Below are 24,530 nucleotides of genomic sequence, written 5' to 3' on the forward strand. Positions count from 1 at the left end.
TTGCCCATGTGGAGAATGGGTGTTAGAGTTACGTAATCACCATTTGCTTACATTTTCACCATAATTTGATTGTCTCAGTTCTGTCTTTCAGAAAACAGTGATCTGAAAAGTTCTGATTATACAAGAATATGATGTTCCTGTTGTTCCTGATTAAATTACCCACATTCATGTCTGCAACCTTCAGTTTTCAATAAAAAGAGGCTCCATGCACTACGAAGGCAGAACTCCTCTATAACATTTCGCACTGTGACAGACCGATTCTCCTTCTGCAGAAAGTCAAGCAAAACCTCTCATCTCCTGTGTGGTTCTTCTCTTTATCAAGGAAAAAGTCATAACCCAGACAATGGGAAAGAGCGGGTCATAGCGTACGCCAGTCACAGCTCGTATCCAACTGAGCAAAGTTGGAGTTGCTAGCTTTGAAATGGGCGGTTACTGAAAAAATTCAAAGACTATCTGTATGGGGTTGAGTTTACTGTGTACTTGGACAATACCCCCCTGGTGCACTTGGACTCAGCTTGGTTGGGTGCTGTGGAGCAATGTTTGGTGGCGCGGTTAGCAAGTACACAAGTGCACAATCAACTACAGGCCACGGACGCAAAACAAAAATGCAGATGCACTGTCATGGCTGTATTCAGAGGAAAAGCCAGTTTGCCATAATATAACCCAAGTGGAGACTACAGTTGAGGACTGAGAGAGCAGACAGCTGCGCCAGTAGAAGCTTCAGCATATAAATCAACCTGAGGTATGTGAGATTGCCTCTGAAAATTTGAAACTGCTTCTCAGACAGTGGGACAAGATTGAGCTCTGCAATGGGGTGTTAGGGAGGTGTATTTGGTGGCCGGTTCAGGGCAAGAGGTTTTCAAAGTTCTTATTCCCAGAAGTGAAGCTAAGGACCTGTGGGGCAACCAACATTAAGAGATGGGTAATCCAAACAGTGATAGGACACAAGCGACCCTGCGTCAACGCTGCTACTGGCCACAAATGGCTAGAGAAGTAAAGGACTGGACCAGCACCTGCCTTCAGTGTGTCTGTGCAAAACGTGGCCCTGAGGTGAGAGCACCACTGGTGTCCATCACGACATCATACCCTTTCGAGGTGGTGGGGTTGGATCATTTGTCCCTGGGTCGACCTGAAGACTGGTGACCTTATATCCTGGCCATGACCGACTTTTTTTAAAGTATGCCCAAGCCGTTCCAGTATGCAATATATATATATATATATATATATATATATATATATATATATATATATATATATACTGCTTGAACGGTGTACAATGGTTGGATTCAGAAGTTTGGTTGTCCAGAATGGATTCTAACTGATCGCGGTGCTGCCCTAGAATCCTTACTATTCAAAGAACTGTGTCTCTTATATGGCTGCAAGAAAAGTTGCTCTACGGCATATTGGCCTAAAACCAGTAGAGGTCAGTAGACTGGTTGACAGGACTTGGACCTAAGGAGCAAGCTACAGACATTGCAAGGTTGGGTGAACTCTCATCATAAGGCACTACAGAATGCTTATAAATTTGTGAGACAACAAACTCAGAACAGGCACTGGATCAGAGGCTTTACAACAACCGTACCCACCCAACACCCCTGTTGCCTGAAGAGAGGGTACTGGTTTGTAATTTTTGCAGAAGGGTAAAAGGGAAGCCTGCTGCAAGATTTCTCCTGCACCTTTTGCAGTGGTCTCCAAGCTCTCAGAAGGTAGTCCAGTGTATATCTTGCAGCCAGAGGGTAAGGAAGCACTAACCCGCACTGTACACCGAAAAAACCTGCGAACGTGTCCCCTTGTTCCGTTTGAGGCTACTCTAGTACTCTAGTGGACACCAATAGGCAATCAGCTGACCTCAGGCCCAGACTTCCACCTCCAACGTTGTGGTTGCTAAGACTAATAATGGGACAAAACCAACATGCCCTGAAAGACAACCACCAGCTGCTCCACCTGACCCTCCAGAAGCACTTGTGGGCTTTGATGCTTTGAACCTATGTCGGCCTTGAACCTATGTCGGTCTGAAAAGGTCAAACTTGGGGAGACCCCCGGTAAGATATGAACCAGAAAAATGTTCGAGATGACCATCTGCCATTGGAGGGGCGGACTTTTTTCAGCTTCTAGCTGAAAAAACACAGTTTTTCACACAGTTCACACAGTTTCCATTATGAGATGGATGATGTCAGATAATGGCACAAACTTAATGTCTGCTTAAAAGGAGCTCAGGGAAGCTATCCAACAGAAGCTATCCAACAGATGGACAATGACATAGTTGAACCAGCGTTGCAACTAAAAGGAGTAAAGTGGATATTCAACCCAGCCCAGCTGCCTCCCACCAAGGTGGGGTGTGGGAAAGACAGACTGTACGCAGAATACTAAATTGTCTACTGAAGGAGCAGACAGTTAATGATGACTGCCTACACACAATAATGTGTGAAGTTGAAAGTATCATCAAAGGTAGACCGCTCACCACTGTGTCAGATGATGTGAATGATGTTGAGCATTTGACACCAAACCACTTGCTGTTGCTAAAATCCCAGCCCTGCCCAGCCTGCCCCCTGGAATCTTTACCAAAAATGACTTTTACTCAAGAAGAAGATGGAGACAGGTCCAGTTTCTTGTGGATTTATTCTGGACCAGATGGACTGTGAATATCTTTCACAACAACAGGAACACTGTAGAAGAAATTTTATGGCTGGAGATGTCCTCCTTGTGGACAGTTCTTCCCCACGCAACTCTTGGGTTCTGGGGAAGGTGCTAGAAACGATACCAGATTCCAGTGGGACAGTGAGTAGAGTAAGGATAAAGACCAAGACTTGTCTGCTAAAAAGGCGTGTGAATAAACTGCGTCTGCTGGAAAAAGCAGTATCTGAAGAAAAAGGAAAGAGGATGTGTATTATGGATGTTTGAAGTATTTGCCTCTCTATGTTTGAGTTTGAAATTGCTTAGTCATCCTGCTAACCAATTAGGGGCCGGATTATGTTGGAGCCAAATTCACTGCTTCCATTTAATGGTTATGAAGTTAAATAATCCCTGTTTGAGCTTCCAATTAAATACCGCTACGTCACAGAGATGCTGTTAACAAGACTGCATTGTGAGATTGAAGTCTGAGAAAGTTGGAAGTGACATAGTTTTTTTGAACAAGTGTTTGTGTAATTTTCAGTTTTGGAATAAAAAGTTGAAAGAAGAACAGGTCTCACTCGCGTTTCGAATAACAGTTGCTGGACAGACTGCAAACGGGGTACAGAATAAAGCCATGAAGAGTACCACTACAACTTTCACATTTAGCCTTTTAGCCTTTTAATGAGCTTTTGAAAAAAGCTGCAAACAGACAAGCAGTGCCTTATTTAGGTTTCATAAGTGCTCTAAAAGTTGTTCTAAAAGTTATGCATCACAGATATAAGCAGAAAGAGAACAGTTGCCTAGGAATAGTAAGGTTGTCTGGAAGTGAGCCACAGATTACTCCCACTGGTCAACACTGTGTTTGAGAGGGTTTTGCATGTGTTAAAACTGAAACCACTGGCAAATGGGTTGTCATTAAACCTCCTTCAAAAGCTTCTTTGCCAGGAGCTGTGTTAGTCAGTAACTGTTCGATTATTCTGTCTGACTCTTTCCCACGGAAAGTACCAGTTGCTTTGCGCAATGAAAACAAGCATGTCATTTCTCCATGAACTGTCATCGCTGAGATTCAGGCACTGGAAGAAATTGTAGCAAGTAAGAGTAGCAGGGTGATGCTGCAAAGCTGCAGGCAATCCCCCTGACTACCTGGGAGCAGTATAAAAATCGTTTTGCCCAACACTTGCAGCACTTGGAGTGTGGTGCTCTTACACTGCCAATTTCCTGGTGGCTAACCCACTGTGCTTCCTGGTAAGTGTGGTGACGCTGTCTCCCTGTGAATCTGCTTTGGGTTTTAAACAAATTTCATTTTTAGCTGGAAAAAAAAGTGCTCTGGCATCTGGAGCTCCCCTCTATGCCCAAGTGAGCTTGAGGCGTGGATGAGTTTCTCCTCCCTGCTCAGGTGATCACTTTGTTTGGTCTCTGCCTGTTTAGTTTTAATGTTCATGAATTGGGGTTTTGACAGATTTGTTTGTATTTAGGGGCAGCTGAGGCGCCACTGCTTTTTTGTTTGGCTTCCCTGTATTTCATCGCACAGCAGTTACAGCTTGCTTCAGCCAGTGGGCTAGCAGCTCGACCTTTCTACCCATAGGATACACTCCTCTCTGCAGCAGGGCAGAGTGTCTGAAGAACCTGAGTGTGGTGGGTACAACTGCAGCTTGTGGCTGCCAACTCCAGCCCTTGGTGTTCCAGCTCCTGCCAGTGGGCTTCAGGCTGCACTCTGAGCCCAGACACCCATCTTCTTGGCCTCTACTGCAGCTAACAGAGAGCGGCGTCCACCCCTCTTCTCCATGGTCAGAGAACCTGCTGAGAGGTGCCACGCCCTTCCCAAGGACCTGTGCTGGTTTTATCCTGTTTTTACCTTTTGGTTTCATGGTGTGTGTGTTGGTGCGTGAGTGAGGGTGGGCATTGTTTATTTATTTATTTTTAAATGCTCAAACACTATTACCGACCCTTTAATTATTATTCCCCCCCCCCCTCGTCTTTTTTAGGGCAGAGTGTAGCGACGAAGCGTGTCGGGCGACAACAGTGGCAATCTCCTCTGTGGGTCGGCCCAGCGTTCCGTTGGTAAGCCTCGGCCCTCGAAGGGCCCCCCCCCCATTTTTTTCCCCCTCCCCAGCGTGATTGAGTCCCTTGTTTTTAATACATTTTAGCATTAATAAAATTGTGTTTAGACCGGTTACCACGTCTTGGCCTCATTTTGAATAGTAATCTGCGCGCCTTTGGGTTCCCCGGACGCTGTGCCCGGGGTGGCGTTGTTTCATCTTTCTGCTACACCACTTGCCACATAAGCAAAGTTAATCTACAAAACTGACTACATTTTGGTGATTCTCATGTTTCCTTAAAGTGGAATGAGAAGATAGTGGAAAAACTAAGTACCATGCTCGATGTCTTTGCTCAGCATGATCTAGACTATTGTCATACAGACTGCATCAAGCATCAACTTAGATGATGAGTCAGCTTTTACACAAGTCTTGCCTGATATGTCTACAAGATCTGGATGCTGTTCGGCATTTGCAAGAACTCAGTCAAGCAGGAGTAATTAGTCTGAATCTTCCTTCTCTTCACCTATTGGAAGAAAAATGGGGTTGGCAGACTATGCATAAACTATAGGAAGTTAAAGATGCATATGCACTCCCTAACATGGAAGAAACCTCAACTTTTACAGGTTCCAAATGGTTTTCTCTACTCTCAGTCAGGTTATTACCAAATTGAGGAAGTTGACAAGCAGAAAACTGCTTTTGGTTGTCCATTCGGCTTCCGGGAGTTCAACAGAATGCCTCAAGGCATAACTAACGTCCTAGCACTTTCTAGAGGCTTTTGGAGAAATGCATGGGCGGCAAACCTCAAGGAAGTTTTAGTCTTTGAGGATCTCATTGTGTTTTAAAAACCGCTTGAGATGTGATTCCTAAATTGGTTAAATCACCTGTGAGAATATAGGTGGAAGTTGTCTCTGAAAAATGAAAGTTTTCTAGAATGTCAGTTAAGCACTTGGGTAAAAGTGGAGGCCCTTAAAACCTGGCCAATTCCCAAATGGGGGGGGGGGGGGGTGCCTGGGGGAAGAGGTGGGTCCACTATCAGTACGAGACCTTGGAGGTTTGGCAAGTTTGGGTCTCTACTGAGGCAATCGGTGGTTGCCCCAGCTAGTTGGCTACCTCTGTCCCATTGAGACCTGACCAGAGACCAAGGTCCAATGCTGCGGTGGGTCTGGGGGCAGTTGTTTCACCAACTGGAGGCCAGTCTAACAGTTGTCCCGACTTACCCTTTTCCTCATATGATCACTTTTCGTGGTGATTTTGGGGGAGGAGCTACTTGGTAGTGGTCTCCCTCCCATCCTCCCACGGTTGGCGAATGGAAACGGGCCCTTCCCCTCTCGGTTTTAATTGCACCTTAGACAAGTAGGACCCTTGGTAGGGGAGGGTGCTTGGACATCACTGCCAGCAAGCAGATAATTTGTTCCCAACAATTAACATCTTGTTCGCATGAAATATAATTCCATTCCCACAAGATAATATTCCGTTCCCACGAAATACTATTTCGTAGTTACGCGATAGTTGTGCAGTCACATTCGGAGCGGAAGTCCAGGTGATGCTCCGGAGCGCCTCCCCTCATGTCTGACATGTCTCAATTTTAACACTGACGTGTTGTCAGAGCACTGATTGTTAGGGCGGAGAAAAAGCTGCTGGTGAGGCTTGCCTCACCGCAAAATTCATTTAGAAATGTCTAATTTGACCATTAAAATGGATTAACAGAAATGTGTTATCATTTTCAAAATGTAACTGCATTAAATGACTCAAAAAAAAATCAATCCTTCAAAAAGCTTTCTCATTTTCTACTTAGAAATCACCTATCTTGTTACATAATTAACCCTTTGTACTATCCTATGACCCCACCCTTACATTGACGTGTTATACCTACCGTGACAAAGGTGGATAAAGGTGAAGAAGATTACATGTAATCCATGGACACCAGTGAAGATCACAAATCATTGAAGGAGAAAGGTTCAGCGCACTGTCTTGTGGGGTCTATATGACCAACCTCCCAAAGCTAAAGTGCGTAGGATAGCACAAGGGTTACAGCGAAAATGCAAAGGGGGGATTGCATTTTCATTTTCACATCCACCCTGCGAATTGTGTTGCATTTTCTTTCTTTTTGAAGTTTAATTTATAATTTCTGAGTAATTTTCTTTTCTTTCCTTCTAATTAATTAATGAATTATTAATCAATTATTTCATTTCTGTCCTTCTAATTTATTTGATGTTTTCCATGGTGAACTGCGGCTCTACTGGGGTTTTTTTTTTCTCTGTATATGGGTGTATGTATGTGTGGGTGTGTGTATATATATGCATTTAGGTGAGTACATGTATGTACATATAAATGTAAACACATTATTTTTTAAAAATTTAAAAATAATTATAGGAAGCCCTTCTGATAAAAAGATATTTCACCAGAAGATTTGTGGAATGGTGTTTGGCCTGTTGCTTGTCTCAGTTACAGAAGCAAGTATAGGTGTTTTTGTTCAGGGACAGTTTGTGCATGGGTTTTGGGATGGGAATTTGGGTGGGAACTCTCCTGGTTTTGGGTGATTCAACAAACTTTTAAACTCTCTGCAAGGCCATATAGTATACCTTCCTTATATTTCCCCCTTTTTGTCTTAACATTTTTTTTTCTATAAATGAGCGCTTATAAGAGACAAGCTGGTGTGAAATTTGTTAGCTGGAATGTGAGAGGGCCGAATTGACCTGTAAAATCAGCATGAATCTTTAATCATCTCAAATCTTTAAAATGTGAACTCGCTTTTTTCCAAGAAACCCACCTACAGAACAAAGATCAGATCAGACCTTAGAAAATCTTGGATTGGGCAGATTTCCATTCAAATTATAATTCCATATCCAGGGGCTCTGCCATTCTGGTAAACAAAAAAGTACCATTCAGACCTACCAGGATCATATCAGACCCACAAGGTCGCTTTGTCATGGTCTCCAGGGTTCTTTACAATGAACCTGTTGTTTTGGTTAATGTTTATGCTCCCAACTGGGATGATGGGGATTTCATCATGAAAAGTACCTTACTAATACCTAACATAAATTCCAACCAACTAATCTTTGGAGGTGACTTAAACTGCGTAATTGATCCTACATTTGACCGGTCAAATCCCAAACCCACAAAACAATCAAGAATGGCTAGATCTACAGCAGTTTTTATGGAACTAATAGGGTGTGTTGACCCTTGGCGCACTCTTTACCCACAAGGTCGTTCCTTCTTCTTCTTCTTCTCACCTGTACATCATTCATTTAGCAGAATAGATTGTTTTTTTTATTGATAAAAGCCTCATCCTGCTGGTTTCTAAAGTTAATTACTCAACTATACAGATCACGCCCCGTGCTCTTAGACCTAAAAATTTCTCTGCGATGCAAATGTCGCCCTCCCCTGGAAACTAGATAAAACGTTACTAGCGGACAGCGAGTTCTGTAAATTCATTGCTAAAAAAATAGACGAATATGTAGAATTAAATAAAGATGCCACTCCATCATTACTTTGGGAAACACTTAAAACAGTAATTACAGTTCATACACAGTTCGACTCAATGAGTCGAAGAAGCTTGAACAAGACCAGCTCAAGTCAGCATTGAACGAAGTTAATTCATTATATGCTACTGCCGCTTCTCCAGAACTGTATAGAAGCAGTTTCGACCTCCAGACTAAATATAATCTCTTATCCACAGCTAAAACAGAATGTTTATTGCTTACGTCACGAGGACATCACTATGAGCATGGGGAAAAGGCAGGTCGTTTTCTTGCACACCAACTTAAACGACGAACAGCCAATCGACAAATTCTTCAAATAAGGAAACCCAATGGTTTCTTAGCAATAGATCCAGATGAAATAAATAGTACATTCTCCTCATTTTACTCAAATATTTATAAATCTGAATCCAAAAATGCTCACAGTGAAATGAAACAGTTCCTTAATAATCTCAATGCCCCATGCATAACCCCTCACCACAGGAATGAGACTGAACGCCCACTGCAACTTGTGGAAGTAACTGATGCAATAACTGAAATGCAGAGTGGAAAGGCACTTGGCCAAGATGGCTACCCTCTGGAGTTCTTTAAATTTTACTCTATGTTCAACAACTCTTTTTCCCATGGTTCACTTCCAAGAACACTTACAGAAAATATCACCACCCTCCTTCTGAACTGGGAACGGATACCTCTGAATGTGGCTCATTCCATCCTATTTCTCTTTTAAATAGTGATGTAAAAATTTTAGCCAAAATTCTAGCCTGGCGTTTAGACCCAACAATACACAATGTTATTTCAGTTGACCAAACTGGTTTCATCTCTGGACGCCAGTCTTTTACTAACATACGTGCTATCTTGAACGCTGTTTATTCTCCTGCGTCCACTGAGATACCCGAGGTGGTTGTCTCATTGGAAGCAGAGAAAGCCTTTGACAGGACTGAATGGTACTGAATGGTACTATCTATTTGAATGTCTAGTAACATTTCGATATGGTCTAAATTTTATCTCCTGGATCTGGCTCTTTTGTATACTTTTCCTGTAGCTTCTGTGATCACGAATGGCAAACAATCTAAGTATTTTAAGTCTGTGAGTACAGAACCCACTGCCCCACAGTTAAATTTTTTTTTTTTATATATAAAGTAAACTATATAATAATGAATATACTTCCCAGATTCCTTTACCTGTTTCGGTGTGTCCCCCTGTACATCCCAAAATATTTTTTTAAATCAGTCGACAAAAGCTTTTTTTCATTCATCTGGAGCGGTAAGAACCCAAGAGTCCGTTTAAAATTATTACTAAACAAGACCTAAACATCAAGGTGGCTTAGCCCTACCAAATCTGTACCACTACTACTGGGCCTCCAGGCTCCTGACATCAACTGGTGTCGATATGAAGCCTCCTGTAAAACAACAACTTTGGCATTCCTGATTGAATTTAGTCTCCCCTGTGTCATTTCACACTATATTACATACAATCCAGTAGTTACAAATACCTTAAAAATTATGTTTCAATTCAGACAGACGTATGGACTCACTCAGGTTCTTACCACTTTGGGAAAAAGGTATTGTCAACTATGAGGACATGTAGCTAAGTGGTATATTTGCAAGCTTCACTGATCTTGCATCCAAATTTAATCTGCCTCACTCTCACTTTTTTCACTTCCTTCAGCAACATGACCCTAACTTCCCTAACATACCCCCAGTCTCTGCGTTAGATGAGGTCTGTGAGTTGCCACTTAATCCAAAAAGATCAATTTCAGACTGCATATCACTTCATGACAGCACAGCTCTTCTGAAAATAAGAAGTAGCTGGGAGGAAGAGCTTGAGTGGAGTTTGGATGATAATGTGTGGAACAGCGTCTTACAAAGAGTTCGCCACAGTACCTCTTGTGCCAAGTTAAATATAATACAGTTTAAAATTCTATATAGGGCTCACTTCTCTAAAGGAAGACTGTCAAGAATTTATCCTCATCGGAGTGCAAATCGTGACAGATGTCAAAAAAGTCCAGCCAATCTAACCCACATCTTCTGGTCATGTGCTGCTTTGGTGAACTATTGGTCTACAATTTTTAAAACCTTATCAGATGGACTCTATATCACTTTCCAGCCTAGTGCAGAAGCAGCCATATTTGGTGTTACACACCAATACCCAGATACGCTAAGAAAAAGACACAAAGGGTGTCCCTGTGGCTGACTGATCTTATGCAACTATTACAACTTGAGAAAATAAAATCTTCAGCTCGGGGATCGAGGGACAAATTTTTCTCAGTCTGGGGTTCGGTTTTAGATTACTTTGGCAAACTCAGGATTCTACCTGAGGCCTCCTCGTATTCCAGCATCTCGTCCCCATAGTTTATAGTTTAAAATATTCTAACTTCTTAATTATTATTAGTCTTATTCTTATTATTTTTTTAACGTATAAATGTCATATTATCTATTTTTTTACCTGTATTTTCACATTTTATGTTGCCATTTGGTTGACTGATCTGCCCATCGAGTTGGTCATATAGAGGTGTGCTTTTCTACATCGCCCATGTCATGACATAATAAATTTAAATATAGAAGCTTTTATCCTGTTATTCACATCATAGGCATTCATATAGTTGGATTTCCAGATACTTTCACATTTCTGTCTGTGTGTGTCTCATTAAATATGATTGAAGGCACAGAGGATGTTTAAAGATCAGATTTATTTATTTTAAAAAGCTCAAAAGCATCAATCGGTAAATTACGTTCATTTACATCATCATGATCCTGCACTCTCCGTCCATGATCTTGCTGCAAAAGCCGCTTTCTGCCGCTACTTCCGTGTCTCTGAGCATTCAAAAGGGGTAAAAATAAAAAAACAAGAATGATCGATCTATTATTATCTCAATAAAAATCAGAAAAATATAGGATTTTATTGCATATAAAAATTGATGGAGGTATGAATGATAACAAAAATCCCCAAAAGCTCTGAAGATGCTTAAGTTTATGACACCAAACCTCTTGTACTGACTAATCATGACCTAATTGTCATACAATAACAGAGATTTGGACAGAATTTCACTTAGTTTATTTTTAGGAATTTTTCATATTGAAATATGGATCATTTTTGGTCATAAATGTTTAATAGCTCTGAAGATACTAAAGCTTCTGTCACCAAACTTTAAGTACGGACTAATCATTACTTTATTGTCCCACAACAACAAAGATTTGGTCAGAATTTACTCTATTTATTTTTTTAGGAATTTTCCATATTGAAATATGGATCTTATTTAGTCAAAAATCCTCTATAGCTCTGAAGATGCTTAAGTTACTGTCAACGTAACTATAAGGGAGATTGGGTAAAATTATATTTACCGAGCAAAAAATGTCGCTGTTTCAAAATTTATTTAAATCCCGATAACAAAATGGGATGCAGATTTGAGCATCAGCACAGTTAAAAGCTTTTGGTCAGAAAAGTGTCTTAACATTTTTGCACTACATCTCCCATGATGCATTGGGTTAAAGAGACAGCTTCTCGGCGCACGAGTCTCTCCTCTTAAAGTCTTGAAACAACAACGAACACACATTAAACAGTTTCTAAATCTTCTAACTTTCTTTTTTTTTTTTTTTTAACTTGTCCTGTCCAACAGCTAGGCAGACAGATGAGAGCTGAGGGCCTCTTGTGTTGGACATATTTTACTTTAACAAGAGGGGTTATTAATCTTCAGACAAACCAAAGGTATGTCTGAATAAACCCCTTTTGTAATTGAGGCCAAACTTTATTAATTTCAATCATGTTTGAAAATCTTTGGTGTTGGACGGACGGAAAAGGAAAGAGAGAGCTTGTTAAGTCTCTTCCTGTCCCGGTCTGTGCTGCCTGCTCCCCAACAGGCCACGGCGTAGTGGACAACAGAGGCCACCACAGAGTCATAAAATGTCCTTAAGAGAGGCCTGCACACTACAAAGGACCTCAGTCTCCTCAGAAGGTGGAGGCGACATTGGCCTTTCTTATACAGGGCATCAGTGTTTTGAGTCCAGTCCAGTTTCTTGTTGAGGTGAACACCCAGGTACTTAAAACTGTCCACTACCTCAACGTCCGAGCCCTGGATGCTCACCGGTGTGAATTGTGGTGTTCTCCTCCGGAAATCAATCACCATCTCCTTTGTTTTACTGGTGTTCAAGCACAGGTGATTACGCTGACACCAGTCCACAAAGTCCTTGATGACTGACCTGTACTCCAGCTCGTTCCCCCCCGACACACAGCCAACAATGGCCGAGTCGTCAGAGAACTTCTGGAGGTGACAAGTGCCGGTGTTGTAGGTAAAGTCCGAGGTATAAAGGGTGAACAGGAACGGTGAGAGCACCGTCCCCTGAGGAGCACCAGTGCTGGAAACCACCACCTCCGACACACAGTTGTGTAGCCTCACATACTGTGGTCTGTTGGTGAGGTAGTCGGTCGTCCATGCAGTCAGTACCTTTTTCTTCATACGAGGAATGTGTAGTTGCTAAATTACTACCTAGTAAAAGTGAGGCATGTGTGAAATAAACCCGACGCCAACGCAATAAAAGTTTAATATTAAATTCATTTATAAAGGCTTAATATTAAATAAATCGAAACAACGTAGTTTATTTAATTTAACCTATCGAATTGAAATGACATCACAAAAAGTAGAAGCTATCTTCTTCCCGACAGTTAACTTATAGCACGTTAGCATAATCTTATGTTAGGTTGAAGAGCTAATTACATTTAATACGTTCATTTTATGATAAAACCAACAAGTAAACCATTTTTGGCTATAATTGAGAACACAGACCTTAATTAAAGGAGACACTGCAACAGGAGGCGCCATGGCTTTACAGTTTGTTTGCTAGAAGCAACAAAGGTCAAGCACCGCTGAGATCTGCAATAAGTAAACGACTTCTGTGGTTTTGACCTAAGCCACAGCTCTCTGTAAGCTAACTACTGACACCTGGTGGACACAATGGAAGAACGCAATGGTGCTACAATACCCAAAATGCTTTTTCAGTTTCACAATAAAGCTGCGTTTGATTACTCAAAAATAAAATGAAAAATCAATCCGCCAAATTGCTTTTATTTCTTAGTGTTACGGATTATGACATGAGCTTTCAAAAAACACCAACAGCAGCACTCCAGGTTGAGTGCATCTAAATCTTAGACGACTTCAGCTGGGATTGAATTACTGGTGTCTTTGAAGGTCACCATTTCAAAAACACCCAGTAATTTGCACCAGTTTCTATAAAAGAAATTAAGGAAATTTCCACACCCTTAGGTAAGACCTGGAGGTTTAAAACATCTCTTTTGAAATACCAAAAAATGATTGAAGTCTTGACTCCGGATATCTCACCATGTCTTCTTTGGGAAACAGCAAAAGCAGTCATGAGAGGGAAAATCATGACTGCTCACTCAACACATTAAAAACACAAAGAGAAAGCAGATTTATTAGAACTAGAAAATAAAATCAAAACTCTGGAGACTGCTTATGCTGATTCTGCACAGGAACACATTCTGGGAGATCTGAAAACATTAAAGCTTCAGTTAAATGACATCATTAATAAACAAACACAAATGCAAATACAAAGGCTATGACTTGAAAGATTTGAAAACTCAAACAAATCTGGCAAATTTCTTGCTAATCACCTTAAAATTAATAAAGAAAAATCAACAATCACTTCCATCATTGACCAAACAGGAAATGTCACTCATGATCCGATCAAAATCAATGTCGCGTTTAAAGACTTGTAAAAAAACTTATACACATCACAGATTAACCCATCAAAGCAAAGCATCAACTCATTTCTTGATAAAATAAATCTACCCAGATTAAATGAAGATCAGACGGCAAACTTAAACTCACTGCTCTCGATGTCTGAGCTTCATGAAGCTCTGGTTCGTATGCCTAATGGTAAAGCACCAGGGTCTGACGGCTTTCCTGCTGAGTTTTATAAAAAAAAAATTGGGAACATGGTAAAATTGGTAAAATTTATCAAGGAAAGCCAATCAATGCCACCTAACATGAACCCCGCCAATATAATTCTCCTAAAACCAACAAGGATCCCACGAGTGTGAGGATTATGGGCTCCTCCCACTCCTACCGGGGAATAATCGCCTGACCTGTTTCCAGTCTCCTCGTCAAGTCAACCTTCAGCCTATTTATGGACTCCTCACCTTCCAGCCGATTTCAGTCCGTCTGCTCTCAGCGGTAGAGTATTGACCTATGCTAAACTCTAGACCTTGTCAAAGCCATTTCTATGCCTATGCCCACGCCTATGCCAAGAATCCTAATCCACTGTTAATCTGTTTCCTTCAGACATTGCCTCCAGCATCCTCCACACCTCTGGTCTCATCTGCCGTCCAGGATCCAGCCGTCTTAGCCGGAACTTCCCCACCACCACTGTGGGACTGATTAAAAACTCTTTCTCACCAACCATCTCTGTTCTGTCCTGCTTCTGGGTCCAGACTCGTGAACTCTAACAACGAGCCCTTCAAGCTATTGCCCAATTTCTTTAATCAATGCAGATGTAAAAATTATCAGCAAAGCACAAGCACCAAGAATAGAAAAAAATCACTCCTCACATAATTCACCTTGATCAAACAGGATTCATCAAAGGCAGACACTTGGATGACAATGTCTGCAGACTCGTTAATATAATTGACTTTGCCAGCATTAAAAACCAGGAAATGACCATACTATCGCTGAATGCTGAAAAAGTCTTTGGACAGAGTAAATTGGAAGTTCCTCATTGCTGCCCTCCATAAATTTGGTTTTGGAGAATCATTCAACAATTGGATTAAAATATTATATCACAACCCCAATGCATCAGTCAGAACTAATAAACAGACTTCAAACAGGTTTTTTCTCTGAAGAGGAACCAGACAGGGTTGCCCACTCTCCCCCTCTCTTTTTGCTATATTTATTGAGCCTCTAGCTACAGCAATAAAGACGGCAGGAGAGCATTAAAGGAATTAAAACCAAACACAGCCTTCATAAAATTAGTCTCTATGCAGATGACATATTGTTTTTATATAATTCACGTTCTGTAAATGAAACAGCAACAATTATTAATGAATTCTCCTCCATATCAGACTATTCCATCAATTGGAATAAGTCTGTTCCGTAATTACTGTTCCGCATTACTGTTCAGTAATGACTCACAATACCAGTCAAATCAGGCAACATCAAATATCTAGGTATCTATTTTTCCCCCAAACTATCAGAAATGGTGCAGCTAAACCAGCTAAACACCCCATTACTGAAAAGCACACAAGACGATCTAACACGCTGGGTCAACCTGTCCGGAACTGGTGGTGGAGGACCCAAATGCAGGAGACCAAGCTTGGTGACAGGAACTAAAACATTTAATAGGCAAACTTAAACATGACATGACAAAACTATGAGGAGGACAAAACTATGAGGAGAAACAAAACTGTGACAAAACATAGCAGATGACCTGACAAGGAAGAACAGAAACCAAGACACTTAAATAGGCTGAGGGTAATTAACTGAACTGAAGACAGCTGTGGATCATCAACTGAGCTATCCAGCTGCTTTAACAACAATAACAATACAGTGTCAGAAGTACTCTTTCTACTCCTCAGGTCACCAGTGGTAACTACCACTCCTTTTCCTTCCTTTCCACCTCCAGAGAACTGAATGGACTACACCTCCCAGCAACCCCAGCGTGCAGTTCCTGGTTGCCACTCACCTTACTCTCATTCACTCAATCAATCACAGTCTACTTAAGCACTGCACTTGAGCCACACTCAGTGAAAAGTTTGTGCCACTCTGCCTTCCTTACAGAGTGTTATATTTGGACCTGATCTTCTGTCTCTTGACGCTGTATCTGACTCGGTTTGTATTGTAAAGGTATTGTAGTGGGCTTTCTCTGAAGGTACACAATTTACTATTGTTGTAAGAAAGACAGCCTTTTCGACAAAATCAAGAAAAAATGTTTATTGCAAAAAAGATTTGAGACTGCACTCTGTGATAATATTGCATTTTACAGCAAGTAAATTATATTGCATAGTTTGAAGATTACAAGCTGTTAAAAAAATGCAAAAAACATCAGAAGCCGGTCCAACATTTTGAGATTTCCTATAAAGGTTGTTCACCTTTTTAGTACCACTGTGGTGACCCTTAGGCAGAGTTTTTATGCCAGATGCCCTTCCTAACACAACCCTGTATTTTAAAGGTACAGGGAAACCAACATAGGTTTTTGGGAAACAGGAGGGGGTTTCCCACACTGGATTTATAATATTATTATAATAATAATAATAATGGATTGGATTTATCTGCGCTTTTCAAGACACACAAAGCGCTTACATTATGTCCATTATTCATTCACTCCTCATTCATACTTGGTGATGGTAAGCTACGGTTGTAGCCACAGCTGCCCTGGGGCAGACTGACAGAGACGTGGCTGCCATTTCGCGCCTACGGCCCCTCTGACCATCACCGGGATCATTCATGCACATCCACACACCAGTGGAGCTGCACTGGAGGCAAGGAGGGTGAAGTGTCTTGCCCAAGGACACAACGACATTTTGGCTGGTGGGAGTGGGGATCGAACCGCCAACCCTTCGATCATTGGACGACCCGCTCAACCACCTGAGCCACTGTCGCCCCAGGAAGCAAACGCAGGTTTCCTGCATGACAGTCTTCCACCCAGCCAACTGAGCTATACAGCCACCCTAAGATGCAAATTAAGTTTAGATATCTTTAAAAAGAAGACTCAAAAACATAAAACCTAAATTGGAACATTTTTGTTGCTAGAATGTTGTCAAATTTAAGAAGAGATCAGTTTACAGATATTCTTTAATTAACTCATGCCCGTTTTTGGAATTGACTTAAATCTTTCTATTAACTTGCTTGAAACAGCTGTAGATACACACATGTGATTGTGACATAAGCAAATTTCTTGCTTTTGTTTAGTCTCTTCTGTCCCATCTTATGCTTTTCTGTTCAACAGTACATCAAATCCTGTCAGATCTTTGCTGAGATGGGAAATTATTGTTTGTTACCAAATATACTGCCGAGCTTGTTTACCGTCCTCTTGGCAAATCTCATCTTCCCCCGTTTCTTCATTGAGGCGGTGTACTGATTGGATTTAAGTTTAGAGTAATAGTCAGAGAACTTGTTGAAGAGGATTGATATGGGCAGCCCATTAAGGATTATTCCAAAGGCGATGCAGATAAACGCAAACACGCGACCCAGCATGGTCTCAGGGTACACGTCCCCATAACCAACAGTGGAGATGCTGACCTGTAAAGCATTAAAAAAGGACAATTAGTGGTGAGAGAGAAAAACAGATGACTAACTTAAAAAGGAAGAAACGTTGTACTGGCAGGTTTGGCACAGACTGAACCGTCTGTCCCTATATTTTACTTTCAAACCCCACAAAAGAGTCATTTTTCATCTCTGAATAATTTTCTAGATCACCCAAATCACAACTGCACGAAAACACCTTTAACATAATCAGAGTATAGCAACGTCATTCATTATTATTATCACTCTTTGTAGTTTTGTAGTTTTGTGTTCTCCCCACACTTTTAAAAGACTCTACCACCAGTTTGAGAGTTTTTGTCAATAACTGTTAATAAATTTTATTGAGTTACCAAATTAAAACACTTTGAATTCTACTTGTTCCATCTGAAGCCAACATTGCTAAATATGTTTTCAATCTTGTCATTGACAACAGAAGCTGCAATTCCATTACCAGCAAATTTGATTTGCAATAATACATTTCCTCAATGGAAACTACAGTTTTCAAAAAACTCGCATTTATCAAACAAAAGTTTCTGCAGTAGGAGGTGATGGTTTTTGAGGCTTATCGAAACGGACATATTTCTTAAAACTGCAATGGAAACACTAGAGGTCCACAAAACCTCTAGATCACAAGAGGTCCCACTGGATCACACAGATTATCAAACGTTTGTCATGTGGAATTGTTGGATCAACAGCTCCTCTGTAAAATCACCATCAACAAATTCCCAAAATCGGTTCATCTGTAGCTGCTTCCACGTAGCCAGCAACTCCATGGCCAGAATTAGACACTGACATCTCCTTTGATAGATGATGATCAGCGCTAGTGGCATTGCAGCAATTTGACTATATCTTGTCATGTTATCAAATAGTAAAAAGTGTTTAACTGCTGAACAGGGGGGTATTCCAGGAAGCATGTTTAAACTAGCCTGACTTTGAGCCTGAACTCTGGCTGAAATTCGCCTGAACTTGCTTACTCTGGGTATGTCGGTTCCAAAAGACCGGATAAGAGTTGGCGTAATTACGCTCGACTTGGTAACCCTGGGTTAATGGGCGTGCACACCAGGTACATAAAGACATTCTCAATAGATCGCTGATTTCTGGAGTCACCATGGAAACGCGTGGTGAAAAAAAAAGAAAACGCTGTACTTCAGAGAGACGGAGTCTGAGATTTTAATGACGGCGTATGAAGATTACACGTCCATAAAAAAGTAACACGGCTGCATCATCAGTAAAAGAAAGAGTTTCTGCGTGTAGAAAAAGAGCAGACAAAGTAAACGCACGAGTTTCTGATCTTGTTTGCATTTTCCTTGTGACGCATATATATCTATATATATATATATATATATATATATATATATATATATATATATATATATATATATATATAACGTATCCAATTCTGCCAATTTAAATGAATTACTTCTATTGGGAACAAACAATTGAGTTAAATTTATTTAACCTAATTTCTTACGTCTATAAAACTCAATAATTGTTTATACAACTCAAATTTACATATTTGTTTAACTAAATGTCACATTACTCCAATTCAATTAATCTTTTTTCCATCTTAATTAATTATTTTTCTTGAACTCTCAAATGTCTAAGTTTGAGCCGGCAGATATTCTCATTTTTATAACAATAAAAAAGACGGGGGGAAAAATGTACGGAGTGCAAACTCTCAATAAGGAATTTACCGTCATTGTTGTTGCACCAATGTACTGTAGGGGTGGTATATAAACTCATCATCCTCTCCTTCACTCTCACTCATGGTGCAGAGACGTAAGCTCAGTAGGGCAAAATAACTCGGCAAAACATGGTAAAACACAGTAAAACAGCTAAACAACTAAACACATTTGGTCAAAAACCCACACTTAAACCCAAATTCGTCCAGACAGGCATAGGGAATGATATCCCACAATCCTTTGCAGTGCCGATCTAACAGCAGCACTAAAGTTACACCTACTTAATTGAATTAATTTGAATGAAAATAAAATAACTGTCTGAAAACTACGTGTAATTTTTAAACTGACTTACAAAAAAAAGATTTATCTTAACTGAAACAAATAATTAAGTTAGATCAAAGTAAAAGAATTATTTTTCCAACATCCATATGTGGTCTTATCACCATCTCACTGTGGAAAAAGTATTATCTGAGCTTCTTCATCCACTAAATCATCTTCAAATGGACACTCCATGCTGCCTCACCTCTCTGTAAACAAACTAAGCTTCAACTAAACCTGCTCCGGACCAGGTTATGTTCAGAGCATGAGTTGCTAGGGCAACTTGACCTACCCTGAAACATACCTCCATTTCTGGAACCGAAAGCTGAGGTTATCAACTTCCTTAGCCTCAAACTTATCGTGAGAGCTAGCATAACCTGCTTTCTGGAATACCCCCCAGGCTTCTCACATGCGTCTCTGTGTCTAGCTCATTGACATATATAGAAACTGTCAATGGTCTAGCTGCGCGGCACGTCTGACACTGCTGTGACGACATCCAAATACTCCCTTTATGTTCTTTAATAGAATTAACTTTAAACAATACTTATTATTATCCATCACAGTGTTTTTGAATGACTTATAGTGTGAATTGGTTCGTGTTTATTCGCATAATTATGAAACCATGTAATTGCAAAATTGTGTGTTTTTTTTACATTTCTAGGAATTCAATAAAGTTTTTCTCATGTGTAATGAAAATGCAGCTACCGATCACGTCATTTGGAGCACAAGGGGACACTACCTTAAGCAGAGCTGGGCTCATTGTTCTGAGTGAAATCATTGCAATACATGCTCTACATGCAATAAGCCAGCTTTTGAGTAGTTTAAATATTTTGTCTGAAATATTCTACTTTTTTGATTGTGTTACTGATAACAAAATCCTACAGTGTTTGTTGTACAGAGTTGCACTTACAGCTGCCCACCACCACGCATGAGGTATGCTGGTAAAGTTTGTCTGTGGCATGTCATGCTCCACGGTGTAAACCATCGCAGAGAAGCTGAAAATGCCCATGGCGATGAAAAGAAAGAGGCAGCCTACTTGCTGGTAGCACTGACGCAGAGTGAACCCAAACGCCCTCAGACCTGTGGAGTGACGTGCCAGCTTTAAGATCCGAAAGATTCTCATCAATCTCATAATCCTTAGCACTTGCCCCAGCTTTCCAACCTGCCCCACTGCCTGCATGTCAGCTTCATGCTTTATGTAGTTTTTTTCACTGTCAAAGAACTCCAGGACGCCCTGCAGATACTGAGGCAGGATGGCGATTAGGTCCACTGTGTTGAGCACACTCCTGCTGAAGGCTGTGAGATCGGGTGTGGAAATCAGTCGCAGCAGATACTCCATGGTGAAAAAGGCAATGCACATGGACTCCACATACTCCCAGTATGTCTTGCCACTGAGCTGACCTGTATGGGTTCTGTACTGCATCTCCTCAACAGTGTTGAGAGTCATGGCCACCAGGGAGATCAGGACAAACAGACTGGAGGCCACAGCCATCACCTTTGCTTTGACAGAAGAAAAAGGCTTTTCCATAAGGTTCCAGATAGCTCTCCGTGTTTGGCCCATGAACATGTCATGGAATAGCTCCTCGTTTTCCTCAATCTCCACCTCAGCTTCTAGCTCCCTCTGGATTTTCAGCTGCTCGTTTAGCTCATCCTGTCTCTCCTCAAAGGAAATGCGGCAGCACCGGTGAGTGTTTTTGATCCTAACACCCCAGTAGTTGATCTCCTCTAGGAAATTGCGAGGACACAGCTCGTCTTTGATCCACAACACCCCAGTCCTGTAGAAGTTGAAAATGCAATGAAAGATCTCTGGATCCCGATCAAAGAAGTACTCATTGTTAGTCACTATATAGTCATCACAGAGGTCCAACTTCATGTTGTGATCTGTGTAGGTGGCCAGTCGTCCTATCCTGGTCTTAGGGTACTTTGCTGCCATCTTGTAGGCTATCTGGTAAGGCTTCCCTCCTACATTGATGTTGATCACATAGTTCTTCTTAGAGGGTGAGATCTGTCTGGGGAAGCCTATTGAAGGACATTCATCCTCTTCTTCCTCATATTCTGCATAAATATCATAGATGTCTCTGCTCAGCTCTTGCATAGAGTTCCATGTCTTCACGCAGCTCTCCTTGGCTAAAGGATAAACGATCTCTGAAGGTCTTCTGCTTGCATCTGAGTCTGTTACTTTGTAGTTGGAAAAAAGACTCTGCCTTCTGTTCCAAATGTTTCCCACCTTTTTAGTGCTCCCCATAGTGATCCCCCTGGGTTTACTCTGTAGCTCTGCCTGTCCAGGGTTAGTTGTTTCTAATACCTCCTTTGCCTAAGCATGGAGCACATGAGCAGGATGCCTCATGCCCCCATTAATGTTGCTGACTGAGAAGATCTGGGTGTTTGCAGAACATCTAAATACCATTATCCTCTGCTGAGCTGCTTGGCTGACATTACATTGGCTCTAAAGCATACCTCAACAAACAGCTCTGAAGAATTAGTCCAATAAAAAAATAAAGATTTATGATCCAAACTTTATTACTTTGACCAATAAACCAATCACAAATATTATTTATTTTAGAAAACTCCTAAATACCTTTTCAGAAATCATGGGAAGTATGACATGCTTACATGTCTAAAATCCCTACGGATTACTTGACAAGTGGAAGGTTATGATTAGAAACACTTCTTGGTGTCTTTTAGTGCTTTCATCTTGTTTCTAGAGTAAAGTGGAGCTATTTTTTATTTAGATTTCAAAATTTGGCTTTTTAAATTTTATATTTATGCTTTTCTCTTGTGAGTATTGATCATTGACTATTATTGATTTGCTTTATTTAACTTTTCTTTGTGTTAACATTTGTGTGATGAGGGGGGCAATGGCGGGCTGGTCGATGCATAAAGAGGATCAGAGCTTTAAGCTTTAGCCTTTTTCCTAATGGGGAAGGGGTGTGGGGTCCGTCTGAATTGATTATGACTGTAAAAACAGTTTTGCAGTTCAGTAAAAAAAAACTGTGAAAGCATTGGCTGTGAAAAATCACTAATGAGGTGGGAGTTAGAGGAAATAACTGGAAAAACGTGTACATGGAACATACATAACTTAATTTGCAATCTGAATCCTCTTATTGGCCATGAGATTATTGCCCTCCTTGTTGATTAACAGTCCAGGCTGATCACAGATGGCATCCTTCAAGGCCAGGTCAGACAACATCAGCTATGAATTATGCTTGCCTTGTTGCTACTAAACTTGTACTGTCCACTTGTGAAGGAATTTGTTTTATTATTATCATTGCTTAAATGTATTTGGTGAAATGTATTTTTAAATGTTAACTCAGATTGACCTTTTTACCTCTTCTGAAAACAGTTCTGTGTGTTTGTTCATCTGCTTCTCATCCCCAGCTAAGAGGGGGTTTTACGACACACTGTCCTCAGCTGATAAGGAATACTGTTTGAAGTTAGAATCCACCAAAGGGGTCATTGTATGACACCCCCTAATGAACTTTTTCTCTTTGTCTTGAAAATGTTACCTCCTTCTTGTGTTCTTAATAAAAGCAGCACGAGGAGAGGCAGACCTTTGAGAAGAGAAGCGTGGTAGACGTTCGTTTTCTGTCACTCTTGCTCCTCTCCCTCGTGCATGAGAAACTTGATTCTTGTTGTGGTTTGTTGTTTATAATTGTGTTTTTCTTTAATGTCTAGATGCATTTATCTGACATTCTTTGGTCCATTCGAGCCGGATGACAACATATCTGCGTCCTTGGGGGAGGATCATGCCGATTGAAGTCTGTGCACAGCCCGTGAGACTAGCTCTCCGGAGAAAAGTCCGTCGTAGTGAATTCTACGCCGGCCAATCGACTGGTCTGATCCCTGTGTCCAGATTGACGTTATTCGTTAACCAGTCAGACCACAACGACAAGGCAAGTAAAGCGCTTATTCAGGGGTTCAAGTCCCCGAAGTGGCCCAGAATTCTGAGGGACAGGTTCAAGTCCTGTTGCCTAAAACACGTGTGGGTTTGGAGTCCCGGAAAAGTCCAGAATTCTGTATAAAGGTGTAGGTTCGAGTCCTGCAGCCTAAAACGCGTAAGAGGGTTCAAGTCCCTAAAAGGCCTAGAAAAACAACAAAAATAAAATAAAAAAGTTTTTTTTGGGAATGTGTGTGCATGTGTAAATGGAGTGAACTTTTTCGAAACAGTGGGCAGCTGGAAACCTTGCGGTGTTAACACAAGGCTGCTTGTTGAAGTAGAACAAGATTTCATCTCATTAGGCTTTAGGTGAAAAGAACCCAGAGTCTAAAACGGGTTTTGCTCCTGGGAGGACCCTAAACGTGTGACCGGATCAGACAATAGGTCTGACCTAGAAGCTTGTTGCACGGGGAGTGAAATTCGGTCCTGAGAGAAATTCTCTGTTGGTTCTGATCACACTCTGTGACTAACGTAAATAAAAGAAAATTAAAACATAGGGAATTCAAATAAAAAAGTTGAATTAACATGAGATTATAAATATATGGAAAGAGGTTCATCCAGGTTCAACTACATTCTTGGTAAAATGGGATAAAACTACAATTTTAAGGGGAATGTACTGAATTAGTTCAACGGTTACCAATTCAAACCAGAATAAAAACTAAAAAAGAAACAAAGAAATAGTGAAGAATTAATTTTTGCAAAACTGTGCTTAAATGAAGCAATGAAAAATAAAGAATGGCATTCAGAAAAGTAAAACTAGAGAAGCATGTCTGATTCCTAAAAAAGAGGAGGATAAATCAGTTGTGAGACTCAGACCCCTGCAACAGCAGGCTGCACGGGCTGCAGACCGAGCAGGGGCAGGATGAAAAGGGGGGGAGAGCAGAAACCAGCTGATTTCTCACCTCCTCCCTACCAGGGGACAAATGCTCCTCTGTTGACGGGTTTTTACCCACCACTGACTGATTTAAATACACCAGAAAAAGGAAAAATAATGTTAGGAGGAAAAGGGAAAAAACATGAATGGAAAGAAACTTTGGGGGTTGGTTTGGAAGAAGCTGGAGAGTCATCTGAACCCAATGATTGAAGTGCCCAATCCCAGAGCTGGAGAAGATGGCCAGAGGCCTACACTTCTTGTGTTTAGGACCTGGGGCCTCATTTATAAAACTTTTTGTGGCGTACGGATGAAACATAGGACGTGCGTACGCACAGAAA

At 41.0% G+C, this 24,530-nt stretch overlaps 1 protein-coding gene and 1 long non-coding RNA gene across 2 annotated transcripts; one reads left to right on the forward strand and one right to left on the reverse strand.

Moving 5' to 3' along the window:
* Nucleotides 1-3,796: 3,796 nt before the first annotated feature.
* On the forward strand, nt 3,797-4,803 carry LOC110015576. Its single transcript, XR_002290788.2, has 3 exons — nt 3,797-3,858; nt 3,923-4,009; nt 4,089-4,803. It is a non-coding gene; the product is annotated as an uncharacterized LOC110015576 (long non-coding RNA).
* Nucleotides 4,804-16,699: 11,896 nt separating this feature from the next.
* Nucleotides 16,700-21,738, reverse strand: LOC101172249 (potassium voltage-gated channel subfamily V member 2-like). The gene is made up of 2 exons (XM_011479498.3): nt 20,292-21,738; nt 16,700-17,378 (listed from the first exon to the last, which is right to left on the reverse strand). The coding sequence occupies exons 1-2, from the start codon at nt 21,624-21,626 to the stop codon at nt 17,124-17,126; spliced, it is 1,590 nt and encodes a 529-aa protein (XP_011477800.1). The 5' UTR covers nt 21,627-21,738; the 3' UTR covers nt 16,700-17,123.
* Nucleotides 21,739-24,530: the final 2,792 nt, after the last annotated feature.

This window comes from Oryzias latipes, chromosome 9 (genome assembly GCF_002234675.1).
Source record: "Oryzias latipes chromosome 9, ASM223467v1".
In the NCBI taxonomy this organism is placed as follows: Eukaryota; Metazoa; Chordata; class Actinopteri; order Beloniformes; family Adrianichthyidae; genus Oryzias; species Oryzias latipes.

Bases quoted from the DNA above. Each gene is read 5' to 3' on its own strand.
- LOC101172249 (XM_011479498.3), bottom strand. From the start codon at position 21,626: ATGGGGAGCACTAAAAAGGTGGGAAACATTTGGAACAGAAGGCAGAGT. The intron at 17,379-20,291 runs GTAAGTGCAACT...AATGCTTTACAG, and splicing joins ATGCGTGGTGGTGGGCAGCT to GTCAGCATCTCCACTGTTGG.